This window comes from Saccostrea cucullata, unplaced genomic scaffold, assembly GCF_032062105.1.
Source record: "Saccostrea cucullata isolate Sc308-1 unplaced genomic scaffold, CSIRO_AGI_Scuc_v1 ctg218, whole genome shotgun sequence".
NCBI lineage: Eukaryota > Metazoa > Mollusca > Bivalvia > Ostreida > Ostreidae > Saccostrea > Saccostrea cuccullata.
The window spans coordinates 190,060-207,250 of record NW_026930772.1 but is presented as its reverse complement, the minus strand read 5'-3'; the positions used below and the strand labels follow the sequence as shown (position 1 = coordinate 207,250).

Here is a 17,191-nt window from a genome sequence, read left to right as displayed (position 1 = left end):
AGAGAAAGTTAAAGGCTGATGTTTTGGGGCTGTTTTTGACAACTAGCTTTATTGATGAGGATCTTTGTATCTCTTGAACCTGAATCCAGATTGTGCTTCAGTCTTCATACTAGACCAGTTTTGAAGATCCCTCACCTCTGCCCCAAATCATAGACATATTGTATTTATGCAAACTTTTATTTTCAACACAGGTCTCTTCAGAATAATGAGATATCAGTCATTGGATCTGAGGGGTTTAAGGGAGTCAGTGTTTCCCAGTCTCTGTCCATGACAGGAAATGTCCTGAAGAAGCTGGAGTCGCGGGCCTTTGTGGACGTAAACATAGATCAGCTGTGAGTATACCAAGGAATACTGTTGAAATTAGGTATCTTAAACATGGATACATGTAATTGAATATCATGGGTGTATCAAAGTGATAATTGAAGTACCAAGTGCTTTTCTTAAAGTATTCTACACATGATATCTCAAATCTTTTGATACTCAAACTTTCGAGATAATGAGGTTTTACTAGACTTTCTTGTTTTTTAGATAAAATGCGAAATGATCCTATAAATTCATAAGTAAAACAAGGATAATGACATTAAACATTCTCTAATGTTAGCCAGACTGTATTTTCCGTCTTTATTTTATCAGGAGCCTGAGTGGGATGCAGCTGACCTACCTCCTGAAGGATTCTTTTGTTAATGTTCAGGCCACAGACATCTTCCTCCAGAACAACCAAATTGATTACATTGAGGAGGGCGCATTTGACACCATCTCCATCAGTGATGATCTGTGAGTTATTGAAATTTATATCCTCATTCATTATATATTTTACTGAAAAACTGTTGATTAATTGTTTGAAAATGTAAGAAGGTTCATTTTAAAGGAGGGTAGAGGGGAATGAAAAAAAAAGTCTCCAAATCTTTGAGAGGAAAATTAATCAAATCAAATGCTAGATGGCAAAAGAATTGCATTTCAGCTGGACTTTTACTTACTTGAGTTTATAGACTGCTTTGCACAATTCACTGCTTTCTTTAAGACTTGTATCAGATTTAGTATTTGTTGTTTTTTTCTTCAGACACCTGTATGGGAATGGCATGACGTCACTTCAGGGAAACATCTTTGCCAACAGCTCTGTTATCTCAGATTCCTTGTTTTTATACAGTAACAACCTCTCCTCAATACCCATCAACGCATTTGATAACCTGTCTGTTAGAAAAGTGTAAGGTCTTATTTGTTTAGATCTTGGTCTTATAATAATTGTAGCTCAGACTTAAACTTATTGTTGAAATTTACTTAATATCAAAGCTGTATGTTTAAAGTTTTGATGCGTGCCTCTCTGATTCAGATACCTCCAAGACAATGTGATAACTGACTACCCAACAGATACTCTGTCTAACAAAGCAACTCTCACTACTGTGTAAGTATGTCATTGTACTTATCCCCTCCCCTAAAAAGGGGGGACTATAAAGAAACCAATTAAACTTGTTTAGAAAGTACTTATTATGCTGTATGTTTTCATAAATGCAAATATATGTCAAATTTTTAATGTTTCTGAAAAAAAAAAAATTTTAAAGTCTAGGAAATATTCATGGATAGATTTACTTCACAAATTTTTACTCAACCTAGCTATGAACTTGAACGATGTGAAAATCATACAAATATTTGGATATCTTAATGAATATGTTTAACTTTAAAGAAAAACATTACTACATGTAATTCTGTTGACATGTGATGAAATGTTGAAATTTTTCTATAGAGACCTGACCAACAACAAGATCTCCTCGGTCACTTCCTCTACCTTCCTCAATCAGGCATCACTCACTTACCTCGACCTCGACAATAACCTTTTGACCTCCATATCTAAGGATGTATTTACACCCCTGATCTACCTGCAGAATTTGTAAGTATGATTTTTTGAAAGCAGCTGAAATTTGGCAATATATCAATGTTTATCTTGCATACATCATGTCACTTAATGATGTATATTATGATGATTTAAGTCAAAAAATTTTATCAGAATAAATGTGCTAAAATGTTACCTGTAATAGTGTCTTCATCAGTAGGAACAATTGTACTTGCCATTTCTGACATTCTTTAAGCATTGCATTAATATTAACTTTAAGACAAACATATTGGATGATTTGAGCTTTAATATTTTTATAAAGTTCATGTCTTCAGTATAAAATTTTCAATTTCCTTTCCCTAACAGGGACTTGAGTGGGAATTCCATTGGTTACGTGGAGCCCCTGTCCTTCAGTTCCCTGACGGCCTTACAGACACTGGACATCTCGTCCAACCAGCTGATCTTCTTCCCTAAGCTTCCTAACATGACCAGCCTAAGATCTGTGGACATCTCTCATAACCAGCTACAGTCCATAGAGTATCAGGCATTCGACGACTTTGTAGGCAGCAAAGTCTTTAAAACTCTGTGAGTGAATTGTGTTCAGTTTATCTAGGGTATGACTTTTATATATTTGATAGTAAAGTGGATTAGTCAATTAGTTGTGTATATGTTCTTGTTTTTATGGACACTCAATGTGACTGATATTCTTGGTTCATTAGTATTTGATTCAAGTTCATGTGTAGCATGATTGTTAGCTTGGTACATCACATGTACTTGTTGGAGATTATTTGTGTTAAGTATAGTATTACAATGGATAGTCCTTGCATAGGTTTTTCCTTCCAAAGCATTTTATTTCAACTGCAAACCCCATATTTCAGGAATGTACTTTTCATGATCCAATGGAAATTTTCTCATTTATGACACAGTATTCAAAGCTAAAAATGACCAATTAATGCTTAAATCATTTTATGTTAACTTACAGCAGAGAGGCATTTGATAACCTAATTATTGCTTACCCTTCTACAGGAAGCTTGATGAGAACTTACAGATGGGATGTGATTGTTACCTCTATGAGACCCTCCTTGCTATACAGACCACCATCAGTGGGGGTCAGTGTGGGACCCCTACCTCTGTCGCCGGAGTTATGTTTGGATATTCCAATAAAACCTCCCCCATGTATTTTGAAAACCAACAGCTCACAAAATTTTTGTGTTGTAAGTAAATGTATGACAAAAGTTTCTGGTCACAACCCAAAACTATTTTCACTATAAGGATCAAACAAATATTATTATAGCCCTAGGGATTCAAGTTGGGAAAAAATTTTAAGATGTGCCTACAGATTTCTGACATTCTGATATGAAAGGGTTGATTATAAAGATGGACATTTATTTAAAAAAATGAGATTTAAATATTTTATGCTAGGTTTGCATATTTTTTTAATAAGCTTCCTTTAATTTGATTATTCTGTATTACAGCCCCCGTGAACCTAGTGGCCTCGTCCCCCTCGGCGACCCAGCTAACCGTGTCCTGGACACGCCCCAATAACACCGTATCCTCTAGTACCTACATCGCTGATGCTGTGGCCAGTGGCTGGTAATTACTGAACACATTTCTCACTTCTGTTTTTGCCTGAAAGCTTTTGTATGTGAACTCTAAAAACAGTCTTGTATCTTGTATTGCTATCATGTAAGTGCAACATCTTGTAAAAGTCTTGACCCTCATAGTCAGCATTGGGTGATAATTTCTATAAATGTACATTTACATGTATATGCAATTTAGGTCTGATCATAACAAAGAATAATTTTATTGAACTGTAAATTGCTTCTGCTTTACACTTTGTCCATGTAAATGTATTAAGCCTGAAGTAAAAGACATCTAAAAGGAGTAGGAAATGCACAATATATTTGACAAACATTTATTGAACATTTTTTCTGAAGAAAAAATGTGGGTCTTTAATATATATTTAAGAGCTCTTCCTTACTGCAATATCATGTGTATTACATATTGTAAGACATTATGATGAATGATGAACATCGTCAAATTCATCCCCGTTAATTATAATTTGTAGGCAGTACAGATTGACCTGTACCAGCAGTCCTGGGGGAGTGGTGTCTCAGGCTTCAGTGAATGGTACCACACACACCTTTACATCAGCTGACGGAATCACTGCAGGCACCACCTACGTGTGTACCGCGGCTCTGGTTATCTCTAATGCAACTAGTGCCGAGAGTCAACCAGTAGTGCTCACCACGCAAGCTGCTGTCGGTAAGACTTACACTGGTTAATCATGTAAATTATCTTGGATATTATTCTGAAATGTGTTTTAACACTACCGACTAAAGATAGAGATGAAAGATTATTTTGTTTTCATCATGTTATTCCTTTTTCCATTTTGACCTAATTTCAGTAAAGCTTGGAATACATGTACAAGTAGGCTGCATCAGGGAAGATAACTTATGATGGATTTTGAATTTTGATAAAATGTGTACTGAGTTATTTCAAGTCGTATTGGCTCACTTTTTTTGCAGCCACTGGTCCTAATGTAACAATAGGAGCCACAGACTGGATCTTGCCAATCATTTACTATGACTATAGGTTTGTTGAGACATCACAGATATTTTTTTTGCATGCAATCAAATAAAAATTAAATGTGTCAAAGCAGGACATGTAAAATTGGTCAATAATGAAGAGTTCTTGAGCTATATTTCTTTGTAGTTAATTGATGATGTTATCACGGTATTGTTTCATTCCAGTGTGACAAATTCTGATTTCAATGGATTCTCTAACGCCATCATCTCTAAGCCAACCTATGTTCCGAGCCCCTATGGATCCTGGCTGTTGAGATCATCTAATCCGTCATCCGACACCTTCTCTGGCTGGTTTGTGGATCAAACGGGAACCTCAGTGAATTATGTGTATAAAGACAATATCACACTGTCACTTATCTCCTCTTCTTCCCCAGTAACACATCGGTAAGCGGGGATTTCTGGATATCGCAGAGAATTTGGGGATAAATGTGCTGCTTTTGTTTATATTTTATCCACAATTGTACCAGAGTTGCAACAATTAAATGAATCCCATAAATAAGAGCATGTGAATTGCATTGATTTTAAATGTTACATTTCACTCTGTAGGTTCACTGCCCAGAACAGCTACTTTCCTGTGGACAACATGGGGTTTGGTAATCAGGACAAGGACTGCTATGGAGTGGAGCACAATTTTGGGTAAGTGCTTTCAGTTAGGTTAGTCATGATTTCATTTGTGGTAAAAATTGTCACACAAATTTGGATCACTACACAGTATTTCTGTGCATTGAAATCCAGGTGCAGCTCACTTTGATACTGCTTTGTCATGTAAACTTGGATTAATTTTGATGCATGTGTTTGAGTAATTAATTGAAGGTTTGTCATCACAGATTCACCTCCGCCATCAGATCAGGATTTGTTTTCCAAGGGACTGAGTCCATCACTATAGGAGGTGGGGACGATTTGTGGCTCTACCTCAACGGAAAGTTTGTGATGGAGATCAGTGCCAGAAACACAGGGACCAACGTACCCTGTAAAAAGATCAGTCTCAGTGCAGCTAGTACCCCAGGTATCATATTAGAGTTCAAAACACGATTTTATTTTTCCAGAAAATGGATATTATGAAGAAAATAGGTGGCATGGGTATTGATTATTTGTAATTGTAGGTGGAAGCTACATCATACCACAGTATGGTCTGGTGTCCCCTACAACAAGCTTGTGTGTAGTCACGGGTACCTTACCAGCAGAGCAAGTGCATGTTGAACTGGAGGTAATGAAAAGAAAGTAAAGCTACATGTACATGTATTTCTCAATTCTTCACACTCAAATCTTGAGGCATAAATTTTGATTTCACAAACATTTTACCAGGTAGGGGAGAGGTACCATTTCTCAATTTTCCATGTGGAGCGACTGTCCTGTGCCTCCAGTCTATACATTCAGACAGAAGACTTCCAGTTTATTGTGGATCCTGCTGAGGAGCCCCCCAGGGACTACATTATTACAGTGGCGGAAGACCTCCACCAGAACGGTATCGTAGCGGAAGTCGTATTGGCTGATATCTTCTCAGTGGGTCCTCCGTTCACCATCAATGTTCTCAGAGGTAAGTTAAGGATAAGAAAACTTTTATAAACTTTGAAAATCATTATGATTCTAATGTGTGTCTTGAAATGGAGTTCTAATGGAAATGCTCATTATTATAGGAAATGAGGCCAGACATTTCACTTTGAAGGACAAGACGACAGCTAATGTGAATGCTGCAGTGGCTCCACCTACAGTTCCCCCAACTTATACCACCATTGATGGACATACTTTTGTTGGTAAGGATGAATTACATGTAAATTAGGGATGTCAATTTTACTCGGACAGCTTAGTCGAATAGTCGGATGCTTTAGTTGAACGATAGTCGATCATTCGTTTAATTTTAAAATAATTTTTAGGTCACCTGAGTAAACTCAGGTGACCTATTGCTATCTGTTTTCGTCCGTCGTCGTGCGTCGTGCGTTAACATTTGAACATTTTCAGCTTCTTCTCTGTAACCACTGAACCAATTTCAACCAAATTTGGCATAAAGCATCTATGGGTAAAGGGGAACAAAAATTGTGAATTTCATGATCCCTGCCCCCCTGGGGCCTGTGGGGTGGGGCCAAAACCACTAAAATTAGTGCAATCTTTAAAAATCTTCTTCTTTACTTCTGGACATCAAGCAGACAAACTGTTTGCATGATTGTAATCAGCAATGAGTCCTCTACCAAAATTGTGAAATTCATGGCCCTGGGGTCAGGGGTTCTAGTGCTAGGGCGGGGCTGAATAAGTAGGTAGTGAAAATGCATTATTTCTTTGAAAATCTTCTTCTCTGCTCCTGGGTATTCAATAAACCAACTAAGTACATAGTTAAGATAAACAAGAGTGCCTCTACCAAAATTGTGAATTTTATGGCCCCAGGGTCAGGGGTTCTGGTGTTAGGGCGGGGCTCTATTGATTATATAGTGAAAATACATGAATTTTTTGAAAATCTTCTTCTCTGCTCCTGGGTATTAAATAAACTAACTAAGTACATAGTTATGATGAGCAAGAGTGCCTCTGCCAAAGTTGTGAATTTTATGGCCCCAGGGTCAGGGGTTCTGGTGTTAGGGCGGGGCTCTATTGATTATATAGTGAAAATACATGAATTCTTTGAAAATCTTCTTCTCTGCTCCCATGTATTAAATAAACTTACTAGGTGCATAGTTATGATGAGCTAAAGGTGCCTCTACCAAAATTGAGAATTTTATAGCCCCAGGGTCAGGGATTCTGGTGTTAGGGCTGGGCTCTATTGATTATATAGTGAAAATGCATGAATTCTTCGAAAATCTTCTTCTCTGCTCCTGGGTATTAAATATACTAACTAAGTACATAGTTATGATGAGCAAGAGTGCCTCTAACAAAATTGTGAATTTTATGGCCCCAGGGTCAGGGGTTCTGGTGTTAGGGCGGGGCTCTATTGATTATATAGTGAAAATACATGAATTCTTTGAAAATCTTCTTCTCTGCTTCAGGGTATTAAGCAGATCAACAACCAATATAGTTTTGATGGACAAGGGCCCATATATTCCACAATTGTGAATTTCAAGGCCCAAGGGTCAGGGGTACCATAGAGGGGGGGGTTGTACTTATATACTGGAAATGATGAAAAGTTTGAAATCTGCTCCTTGGTATTGATCAAATATCAAGGCCTAAGGGTCAGGGTTCATGTATGGTAGGGGCACTACTGATTATTGCTGAATATTACTGATTAGTTGAAATGCATTTTGTGTTCCCTTACCCTGCATCTGGGTATTAAGTAAACAAACTAAGCAACTGCGAAGTGTATTGTTATGATGATGAATGGTGCCTCTTTCAAAATTGTGAATGCCATAGCATCTGGCTTAAAACATGAATCAAATTCAATCACTGGAAAGTTGTTTCATAATGCTCAGGTGACCTATAAGGCCCATGGGCCTCTTGTTCATATCATTTTCATTGTTTGTCTTTTACTGACTAGTTTATAATATTTGATCTATGTTATCACCATTATACAACGAATTTCTGAATTGTTAACAAGTACGTAGTACAATAAAAACTGTACATCAATATGTATATATGTAACCAGTGTATTTAATTTCAAAATTAATATATTAGCTGCACATTTTATCTAAATGCAGAATATCAAACGCTCGTATTTGTCCTTTCTTTACATAACGGTAGTACATGTACTCCATAATTGAAGCCAATTTCTACGTGTTCGTCAGTGATCTTTGACAGGTAAACAATTAAAAAATATCTCTTATAAAAACAAAGAGAGAGAAGGCTTGGAATAAATTTTAATTATGAAATTTTGTGCAAACAATCATTATATGAAATTAATACCATAAAAAGAAAACGCGGTTTAATTACTCTCATAACCCCAGTTGACATTAATTTACAATTTTTTGTAATTGCTGTTTAATTAGAATTCTTTCTGAATAGTTGTATCATGTCAAAACTTAGTTTGAATCTAATTGTCCTCTCCCTTTAAAACGGTAAGAGGTAGACTATCAATGATAATCATGATATTTTGTGATTTTTCTTTCCCATTCTGCCTTTTTGTCATTTTTGCGGAGAACGTACTTTAGGAAAATTTCACTTGAAGATTGTGTATATGTTTGACTGATTCGGCATATGAAACATCATGCTTGATGTTACACTGCGTTGCTGAATAAAAGTTAAGATTCACATAAGCTCGATAACACTGTTTACCTTTTTGAAGCTATACCCAAAACTGTAGATTTTGAAGACATGTTTCCCAAACATACATCGACATACATACTTTGAATAGATATACCATACCCTTAATTTTACATATGCAAATGTTGATCTGTAAATAAATGAAAAGGGCAAATATAAGTTTATTGCCTTGAATTTAAAATTATTCTGATGAAACACATTTTTAACGAATAACCGACTAAAGAAATTTTAGTCGATAGTCGGTATGATCGAACGATAGTCGAGTACTCGAATATTCGTTGACATCCCTAATGTAAATGCTTCTTTGATCTCCAATAAAAGTGATAAAATTAAGTTTTAGCTTAGATTTATGATAAGAAGTATGTGTTTTCACTTATGACAAAGTTTGTATATTCTTATTATATATTTTTATGTTAGCTTGACTGAAAGTTTGAACATGTGTTCTTTACTTGAATTCTTAATTTCAGAATGTGCCACCCCCTCTACAATAACCCCTGAGAGCTATGATGGTACAGTAGAAACATTTACAATGAACACACAAACAGCTCTGTTTACACTGGACTCCAGCCTTGACTACGAGGTCAACACCACCTACAGTGTTGTGATGGAAATTGTTGATACAGGCAAAACCCCACCCTCTACTGGCACAATCACTGTCAAGGTAAGTCTACAAATACTGACAGAATTACTGCAACAGCTACCTACAGTGTTGTGATGCAGGTGGAGGATCAAGCAAAACCCCACCTTCTACAGGAACAGTAACTGTCAAGGTAAAATCATGCATAGGATTGAACCTCTATAATTTAATAAAAGAATCTATGCCCTCTACTTGCACAGATGCTATCAAAAGTAGCTCTAATATAGCTTGTACCTGGCACAAGTTTCGAGTAATAAATAGCGATGCTACCCATATGCTTCATGCTACCCTGATCTTACAGATGATAATTTACTTGTCTTTGCAGGTTAAGGTGTCTGATGTGAATGACAACTGTCCCGAGTTAACACAGACTCTGTACCAGCTCAGTGCTATCCCTGCTCTCAAGTCCTCAGCCCTGGCTGATCTGACTGCTACTGACATTGACAGTGGGAATAACTCGGCTCTATCCTTCTACATCTCTAGCGTCACTGAAGAGTAAGTCAATTACTATTGCTCAGCATTCATAAGTAAAGCACTATGACAACAACTGTAAATAGTTATATGGATATTTTTGTGCAGAAGATTTGTGATTTCTTTGTTACAAAGCATTTGAGTGGGGGTAATTTTATGGAGGTTCAACAATTTACAAAATATGTTGGTTTCTTTTTTAGTATGGTGCATGTATTTTTCTGAAAATTGTGTTCACATGGTGATGAATTTTGGGATACTTTACATCACTAAATTTACAAAAAAAAATCTCATGATCATTTACATTATCACTATGTTGCAAGAATTATTAATTATAGATGTAATTTTTGAGTCATATACTTTTTAGCTCACCTGAGCTGAAAGCTCAAGTGAGCTTTTCTGATCACCCGGTGTCCGTCGTCCGTCCGTCCGTCCGTCAGTCCGTCTGTAAACTTTTCATATTTTCGACTTCTTCTCAAGAACCACTGGGCCAATTTTAACCAAACTTGGTACAAAGCATCCTTGGGTGAAGGGAAATTTAAATTGTAAAAATCAAGGGCCAAGACCCCTTCCAAGGGGAGATAATCAAGAAAATACGAAAATAGGGAGGGGTCATTAAAAAATCTTCTTCTCAAGAACCACTGGGCCAGAAAAGCTGAAACTTATGTGGAAGCATCCTGGGGTAGTGTAGATATTAAATTGTTAAAATCATGACCCCCGGGGGTAGGGCGGGGCCACAATAGGGAATCCAAGTTTTACATAAAATATATATAGAACAAATCTTTAAAAATCTTCTTCTCAAGAACCACTGGGCCAGAAAAGCTGAAACTTTTGTGGAAGCATCCTTGGGTAGTGTAGATATTAAATTGTTGATATCATGACCCCCGAGGGTAGGGCATGGCTGCAATAGTGAATCAAAGTTTTACATAGAAATATATAGAACAAATCTTTAAAAATCTTCTTCTCAAGAACCACTGGGCCTCAAAAGCTGAAACTTATATGGAAGCATCCTTGGGTAGTGTAGATATTAAATTGTAAAAATCATGACCCCCGGGGGTAGGGCGGGGCCACAATAGGGAATCCAAGTTTTACATAGAAATATATAGAACAAATCTTTAAAAATCTTCTTCTCAAGAACCACTGGGCCAGGAAAGCTGAAACTTATGTGGAAGCATCCTTGGGTAGTGTAGATATTAAATTGTTAAAATCATGACCCCCGAGGTTAGGGCGGGGCCACAATAGGGAATCCAAGTTTTACATAGAAATATATAGAACAAATCTTTGAAAATCTTCTTCTCAAGAACCACTTGGCCAGGAAAGCTGAAACTTTGTGGGAGCATCCTTTGGTAGTGTAGATATTTAATTGTTAAAATCATGACCCCCGAGGTTAGGGCGGGGCCACAATAGGGAATCCAAGTTTTACATAGAGTTTATTGAACAAATCTTTTAAAATCTTCTTTTCAAGAAGCACTAGGCCAGGAAAGCTGAAACTTATGTGGAAGCATCCTTGAGTAGTGTAGATTTTTAAATTGTTAAAATCATGACCCTCGGGCGTAGGGCGGGGCCACAATGGGGAATCCAAGTTTTACATAGAAATATATGTAGAACAAATCTTTTAAAAAGATCTGCATCACCCAAGTTACTCAGGTGAGCGATGTGGCCCATGGGCCTCTTGTTATTACAGTCCCCCCATCTCCATTTTCAATGACACCATGGACCTATACAAAGAGGTGTATGAAGCCAATACGCTGTTGAAGTTTAAGGTGATTGTGGTAGATGGTGGTAGCCCCGCGCGAGGAGCCACCGCCTCCGTGGAGGTCGATATTGACAACTCGTGTCTGATCGATGTTGAGTACAAAGCCATTCCCTATACCATGACTGTCAATGTCTCCACAGGGGAGATTTACCACAGACTCCCAGGATATTATTATTACGAATACAGTAAGTGTAACGTATTGCTTAATTCATTTCTTGAATGATTTGTGTGCTTTTTGAGGCTTTTATAGTGTCGGTCAAGTAGAGGAATTTGGTTTTTGCACTGGATTTATAAAAAACAAAGGTTGTTATTATAATGAAAACTAAAAGCTCACGAGGAGCCTTCACTATTAGGTGTTACATTTTGTATGTGTTATATTTTTTTACATAGACTGTAACGATGCCCTGGGAATGGAGAGTGGAGTCATTTTAGATAAGTACATCACCGTGTCATCTTCCTCCTCAACAAGTGGAGGTGAAAGAAGCAGACTCAACATGACACAACTGCCTGGTAAAAAAACAGTCTTCTTTTTTTTGAGTAGCTTGTCAGTAGGTTCAAATAAATATTTTGCTGTGTTGCAATGTTTAGTCATACACATACACTGTATATCTGATGCGTAGCATTTATGATAGTATAATTTAACCATTGACAATTCTTTATGGTGTAATTCTTTTTTACAAATATTACTAAACAAGCAATTGTGATTGCATTGTTCTCATGAAGTTTCTTCTTCCAGCCAATCTGGGATCTTTGACGGGAGGCTGGGTCCCATCTGTTAGTGACACCAGTCAGTACATAGAGGTCAACCTGACAGAAGCCACCTTTATCCACGTGGTACAAATACAGGGACAGGACTCAGTGGACAACTGGGTGACCAGCTTCTCTGTACAGTACAGTGCTGACGGAGTTAGCTGGAGCACTTACTCCAACTCCTCGGGAGCCACGGTATGTCATATTAAGACTATCTTTGGGAGTAGACAAGGGGGTACTCTTCTCACTCCCTTATACAGGACACATCTCTATGTTAATGTATATAACCTGTTTAGTCAACTGTAGGTGTTTAGAAGAAATTATGAAAACACACAAGTGAACATGCTGTTCATAATTTCTTTATTAGCTCACCTGAGCTGAAGGCTCAAGTGAGCTTTTCTGATCACATTTTGTCTGTAGTCCGTCCGTCTGTCTGTACGACTGTAACTTTTCACATTTTCGACTTCTTCTCAAGAACCACTTGGCCAATTTTGACTAAACTTGGTACAAAGCATCCTTGGGTGAAGGGAAATTTAAATTGTTAAAATAAAGGGCAAAGTCCCCTCTCAAGGGGAGATAATCAAGAAAAGACAAAAATAGGGTGGGGTCATTAAAAAATCTTCTTCTCAAGAACCACTGGGCCAGAAAAGCTGAAAATTATGCGGAAACATCCTGGGGTAGTGTAGATTCTAAATTGTTCAAATCATGACCCCCGGGGGAAGGGTTGGGCAACAATGGGGAATCAAAGTTATACATAGAAATATATAGGAAAAATCTTTGAAAATATTCTTCTCAAGAACCACTGGGCCAGAAAAGCTGAAACTTATGTGCACATAGAAGGATCCTGGGGTAGTGTAGATTCTAAATTTGTTCAAATCATGACCCCCGGGGAAAGGGCGGGGCCATAATGGGGAATCACAATTTTACATAGAAATATATAGGAAAAATCTTTGAAAATCTTCTTCTCAAGAACCATTGGGCCAGAAAAGCTGAAACTTACCTGGAAGCATCCTGGGGTAGTGTAGATTCTAAATTGTTCAAATGATGACCCCCGGGGGAAGGGCGGCGCCACAATGGGGAATCCAAGTTTTACATAGAAATATATGGGAAAAATCTTTGAAAATATTCTTCTCAAGAACCACTGGGCCAGAAAAGCTGAAACTTATGTGCACATAGAAGGATCCTGGGGTAGTGTAGATTTCAAAATGTCTAAATTATGATCAGTGGGGTAGGGTGGGGATGCATTATGTATAACAAGGGGGAAATCTGGTAAAGAACAGAATGGTCAAAGCTTCTCAGGGGAGCGATGTGGCCCATGGGCCTCTTGTTTGTATGTGTGTGAAGACATTCTAAAAAAAATCTTCTGACAGGCATATGATTCAAACTGTGGTCTATATTAATTGTTGTAGGTGTAATTCTGTCTCTTTAGCTGACTTGTTTTATCTGCCCTGTCTGTTTGTTTGTAGGTATTTGAGGGAGCCACAGACAGGGACACAGTTGTAAGTGTCCCTATGGTGCCAGCTGTGAATGCAACCTACATCCGGATTAACCCACGCACCTGGAATAATGCCATCAGTCTCAGACTGGAATTTAAAGGATGTTCTTTTGCCAAGTATCAGTACTGTAAGAGGGGTTCATTATTACTATCTGAAGTCTCACAAGATAAAAAATTTACAGTGTCAATTTGTCTTGAATATGAGCCATTTCTTGTAGATCATACATGTACAACATGTCAAGTCCAATGAAATGAAAATACTGTAGATTGGCAAATAATCGCAAAGGTTTTAATTTCACTATGTTTGCGATTTATCAGTTTTCCACGAAATTAAAACCATCGTGAATATTAACTTTAGTTTTATAAAACGTTTTAATTCTTATACGAACTTTGAATTAAAATTTCTTGCAACGTGATATTAAAACGATCGCGATTGGTACTTTTTTAGAAAACATGAAATCTTAACATTGTGTAATTAAAACGACTTACAGTATTCAACATGATTTGTGCTGAATATGCGCTGCTTCATTGTAGATCGTACGACCTGTCAGAGATGTTTAACCTCCTGGTACTGTGAGGGGGACTCCACCATCAAGCCCTGTGGTCGCTGTGACCCCCCAGTCTCTGGTTCCACCTGTGGCCGCTCTCCCACGGAGCACAGTTTTGGAGCAGCAGCATCCTGTACCACATGTCCAGAAGGCTGGGTAAGTTAGCTTTTAACTTGCAAAATATACCAGAAATTTATTTCAGGGTTTTCATTAAAAGAGAGGCTGCCTAACTTCAGTTACTCAAGTTCTTTTATTAGGATAGGATCTTGGAGGTTAATTTTCCTAATAAAACAACTTTTCATGCAGAAAGATTAATGTTATTATGAAGTTGAAAATGCAGACTTTCAAGTGTATGATAGACATAATGATGTTAAAAATTTTGGTATAAAACAGATATGTAAGGATGGGTATGCCTCACCATGTCCAGATTTCCACTATGTGACCTGTAATGACACTTACTGCCCTACCTCCTGTACTCAGTGTGAGCTAGGCTACGCCTGTAGAGGAGGAAAACGATACCAGTGTGAAAAGGGAACTTACTCTGATGGGAATGTCAGTGAGTAGAATACTCATTTCTGATTATTCTGGTTTATTACTGTGTAAGGTTATGTTTAGTGTTACGATTATTAACTAAACAGAGGGTCAAATAAAAAGCAAAGAGGTATAATAATTACTTGAATGTGTGACTTGTCATTACATAAATTGTCAATTTTGATCTTCCCTTCCAGAGTTCTGTACCATGTGTTCCCCTGGTAAACACCAGGATGAGGTGGGACAGAGCACCTGTAAGAACTGCCCCGCCGGTTACTACAGCTCCGCCAGTAAGGACCGCTGTGACCCGTGCGAGGCGGGGACGTACGCCGCCTCTGATGGCAGTGGGTGTAACTCGTGTGGCTCCACCACCCAGTGTCCCTGTCTGGCCAGCACCACCCTGTGTTACCACCCTGATCTCTGCTACAATATGGATGGTAGTCATGGGTGTCTGTCGTGTCCCACGGGGTATTCAGGGAACGGAGTAACGTGTACAGATGTTGATGAGGTACATTTCTTTAATAATTTAATCTGTTAAAAAGTTTAATGACCTTTCTACTTCTAAAGTAAGTATTTACCTAAATATGTATTTAACTTACATTTTGATTAAAAAGAGGCCTTATTTAATACTATAAATCACTTTCTATGACAGGAACTTTATTATGCATAATTTCACAGGTCTGTCTGCTTGTGAAAATTTTATTCTCACTTATATTTATAACAATTTGGACTTTATATGCCAATAACCACAGTTCATGTAAATCTTGTCTCGCTTATAATTACAAAATAGCTTTTTCACATAAATAAGGTGTTGCAAGAATTTGGTGATCTACAGTAATTGGTATATTGATATTCTAATCTATTTGACGTTTCCTTTTACAGTGTACCACTTTATCCCCACCCCCCTGTTTTATGCAGCGCTGTAGAAACACGGAGCCAGGGTTCCAGTGTCTAGCCTGTCCCCTGGGATATGTTGGTACCTACGAGGATGGGCTTTCTTTTAATATAAGTAGGAGGACCTTCCAGCTGTATAACAATGTGTTAGATCCTACACAGTCCCAGACCTGCTCTGATGTCAATGAGTGCCTATCTAACAATGGAGGATGTGATCCCAATGCTTACTGTACTAATACACAAGTAAGTTTGAATAAGTGGAAATCAGCTAGAATGCATTTAGTGAAAGAAACATCTGAATTAATTGGAAAAAGAGCTGGTGGGGAATGAAGCATGAGAGAGAGATTTCAAATATTGTGTTATGACTAGATACAAGATATTTTATTTCTAGAAAAAAAAAGGTCATCAATTTCTCTGTACCTGACTTCTTATCTTTTTGTTATAAGGAGAAATAATTTTTTTATGTTTAATCAATCAAATTTCAGGGTAGTTACAGTTGTGGCTTCTGTAAGGAGGGGTATGTAGGTAATACTTTGACGGGGTGTGAGTTAGCTGACTACTGTCTCTCAGGTAAACACACCTGTGATGCCAACGCCACCTGCTACTACACAGGACCTCAGGAGTACAAGTGTGTGGTAAGAAGGACTTTAATTTATTAGTCATTAAGGCATGAAAGGTTAATACATTGTATCGGTACTTGTGTATGTAGATAATATTGTACATGGAAGAGGGGGAGGTTAAGAACAAGAATTTTTTTTATTCCAAGTTGTTGCATTAAATTTTGTCAAGGCATGTAGATTGAAAAAAAATATTGCATAGCAAACATATGTACTGCAGAAATTTTTTGTACATTTTTGTTTATTGATGGTTTATTGATGAGATATATTTTATTTTTTTATTCATTAAGTGTAACAATGGCTGGGCAGGTAATGGTTACCTGTGTGGAGATGATCCAGATCAAGACGGAGTCCCTACATTAGGTCTACCCTGCTCAGAAGCCAGCTGTAACTCGGTAAGGAACACTCTGAGTGATTCATTCTATTCCCACATTTTAATGAAAAAAATAGTATTAAACAGGATATTTTATGTGTTGTAAATTAAGCAACAAAAAAATCATATCAGCCTAGATGATACATCAATATATTGATTTTGAAAAAACCCCCAGGGAATTTCTTTGAATGTTTGTACACACAAACACCCTCAATACATACAATTTTTAGCAACAAATAATTTCAGTTAAAAACTTTATGCGGTAATAACCACATAATTATGTCAAAAAAATTGCTAAAATATATTCAAGCAAAATGGATTACTGGTAATGATTTACAAACAAGCTGAATATTTTAAAAGTTATGATCAAACCCATGTCTTAAGAGATTGTTACAAACATGACGTAAATTTAAGTTTTTTATGAATTTTATAAAAAATGTATATATTCCAATCGAAATTTTGATTATAACCAAAGAAAACCGCATGTGTGTTAAGTTATGGAATTTTGATATAATGTGTAGAATGAT

At 37.3% G+C, this 17,191-nt stretch overlaps 1 protein-coding gene across 1 annotated transcript in view; it reads left to right on the top strand.

Moving 5' to 3' along the window:
* LOC134230066 (uncharacterized) overlaps positions 1–17,191 on the top strand; it is a 62,794-nt gene that overhangs the window by 25,579 nt on the left and 20,024 nt on the right. Inside the window, exons 22-49 of the mRNA XM_062711839.1 lie at positions 192–332; positions 634–774; positions 1,061–1,204; positions 1,331–1,402; positions 1,742–1,885; positions 2,195–2,413; positions 2,855–3,042; positions 3,304–3,421; positions 3,897–4,093; positions 4,357–4,423; positions 4,582–4,800; positions 4,963–5,052; positions 5,244–5,422; positions 5,520–5,623; positions 5,722–5,953; positions 6,054–6,170; positions 9,063–9,256; positions 9,558–9,727; positions 11,385–11,641; positions 11,847–11,966; positions 12,193–12,401; positions 13,673–13,829; positions 14,236–14,405; positions 14,643–14,805; positions 14,978–15,288; positions 15,663–15,917; positions 16,160–16,309; positions 16,582–16,686. Of these exons, the coding sequence (XP_062567823.1) occupies positions 192–332; positions 634–774; positions 1,061–1,204; positions 1,331–1,402; positions 1,742–1,885; positions 2,195–2,413; positions 2,855–3,042; positions 3,304–3,421; positions 3,897–4,093; positions 4,357–4,423; positions 4,582–4,800; positions 4,963–5,052; positions 5,244–5,422; positions 5,520–5,623; positions 5,722–5,953; positions 6,054–6,170; positions 9,063–9,256; positions 9,558–9,727; positions 11,385–11,641; positions 11,847–11,966; positions 12,193–12,401; positions 13,673–13,829; positions 14,236–14,405; positions 14,643–14,805; positions 14,978–15,288; positions 15,663–15,917; positions 16,160–16,309; positions 16,582–16,686 (4,633 nt within the window). The remainder of the gene's footprint in view (positions 1–191; positions 333–633; positions 775–1,060; positions 1,205–1,330; positions 1,403–1,741; positions 1,886–2,194; positions 2,414–2,854; positions 3,043–3,303; positions 3,422–3,896; positions 4,094–4,356; positions 4,424–4,581; positions 4,801–4,962; positions 5,053–5,243; positions 5,423–5,519; positions 5,624–5,721; positions 5,954–6,053; positions 6,171–9,062; positions 9,257–9,557; positions 9,728–11,384; positions 11,642–11,846; positions 11,967–12,192; positions 12,402–13,672; positions 13,830–14,235; positions 14,406–14,642; positions 14,806–14,977; positions 15,289–15,662; positions 15,918–16,159; positions 16,310–16,581; positions 16,687–17,191) is intronic.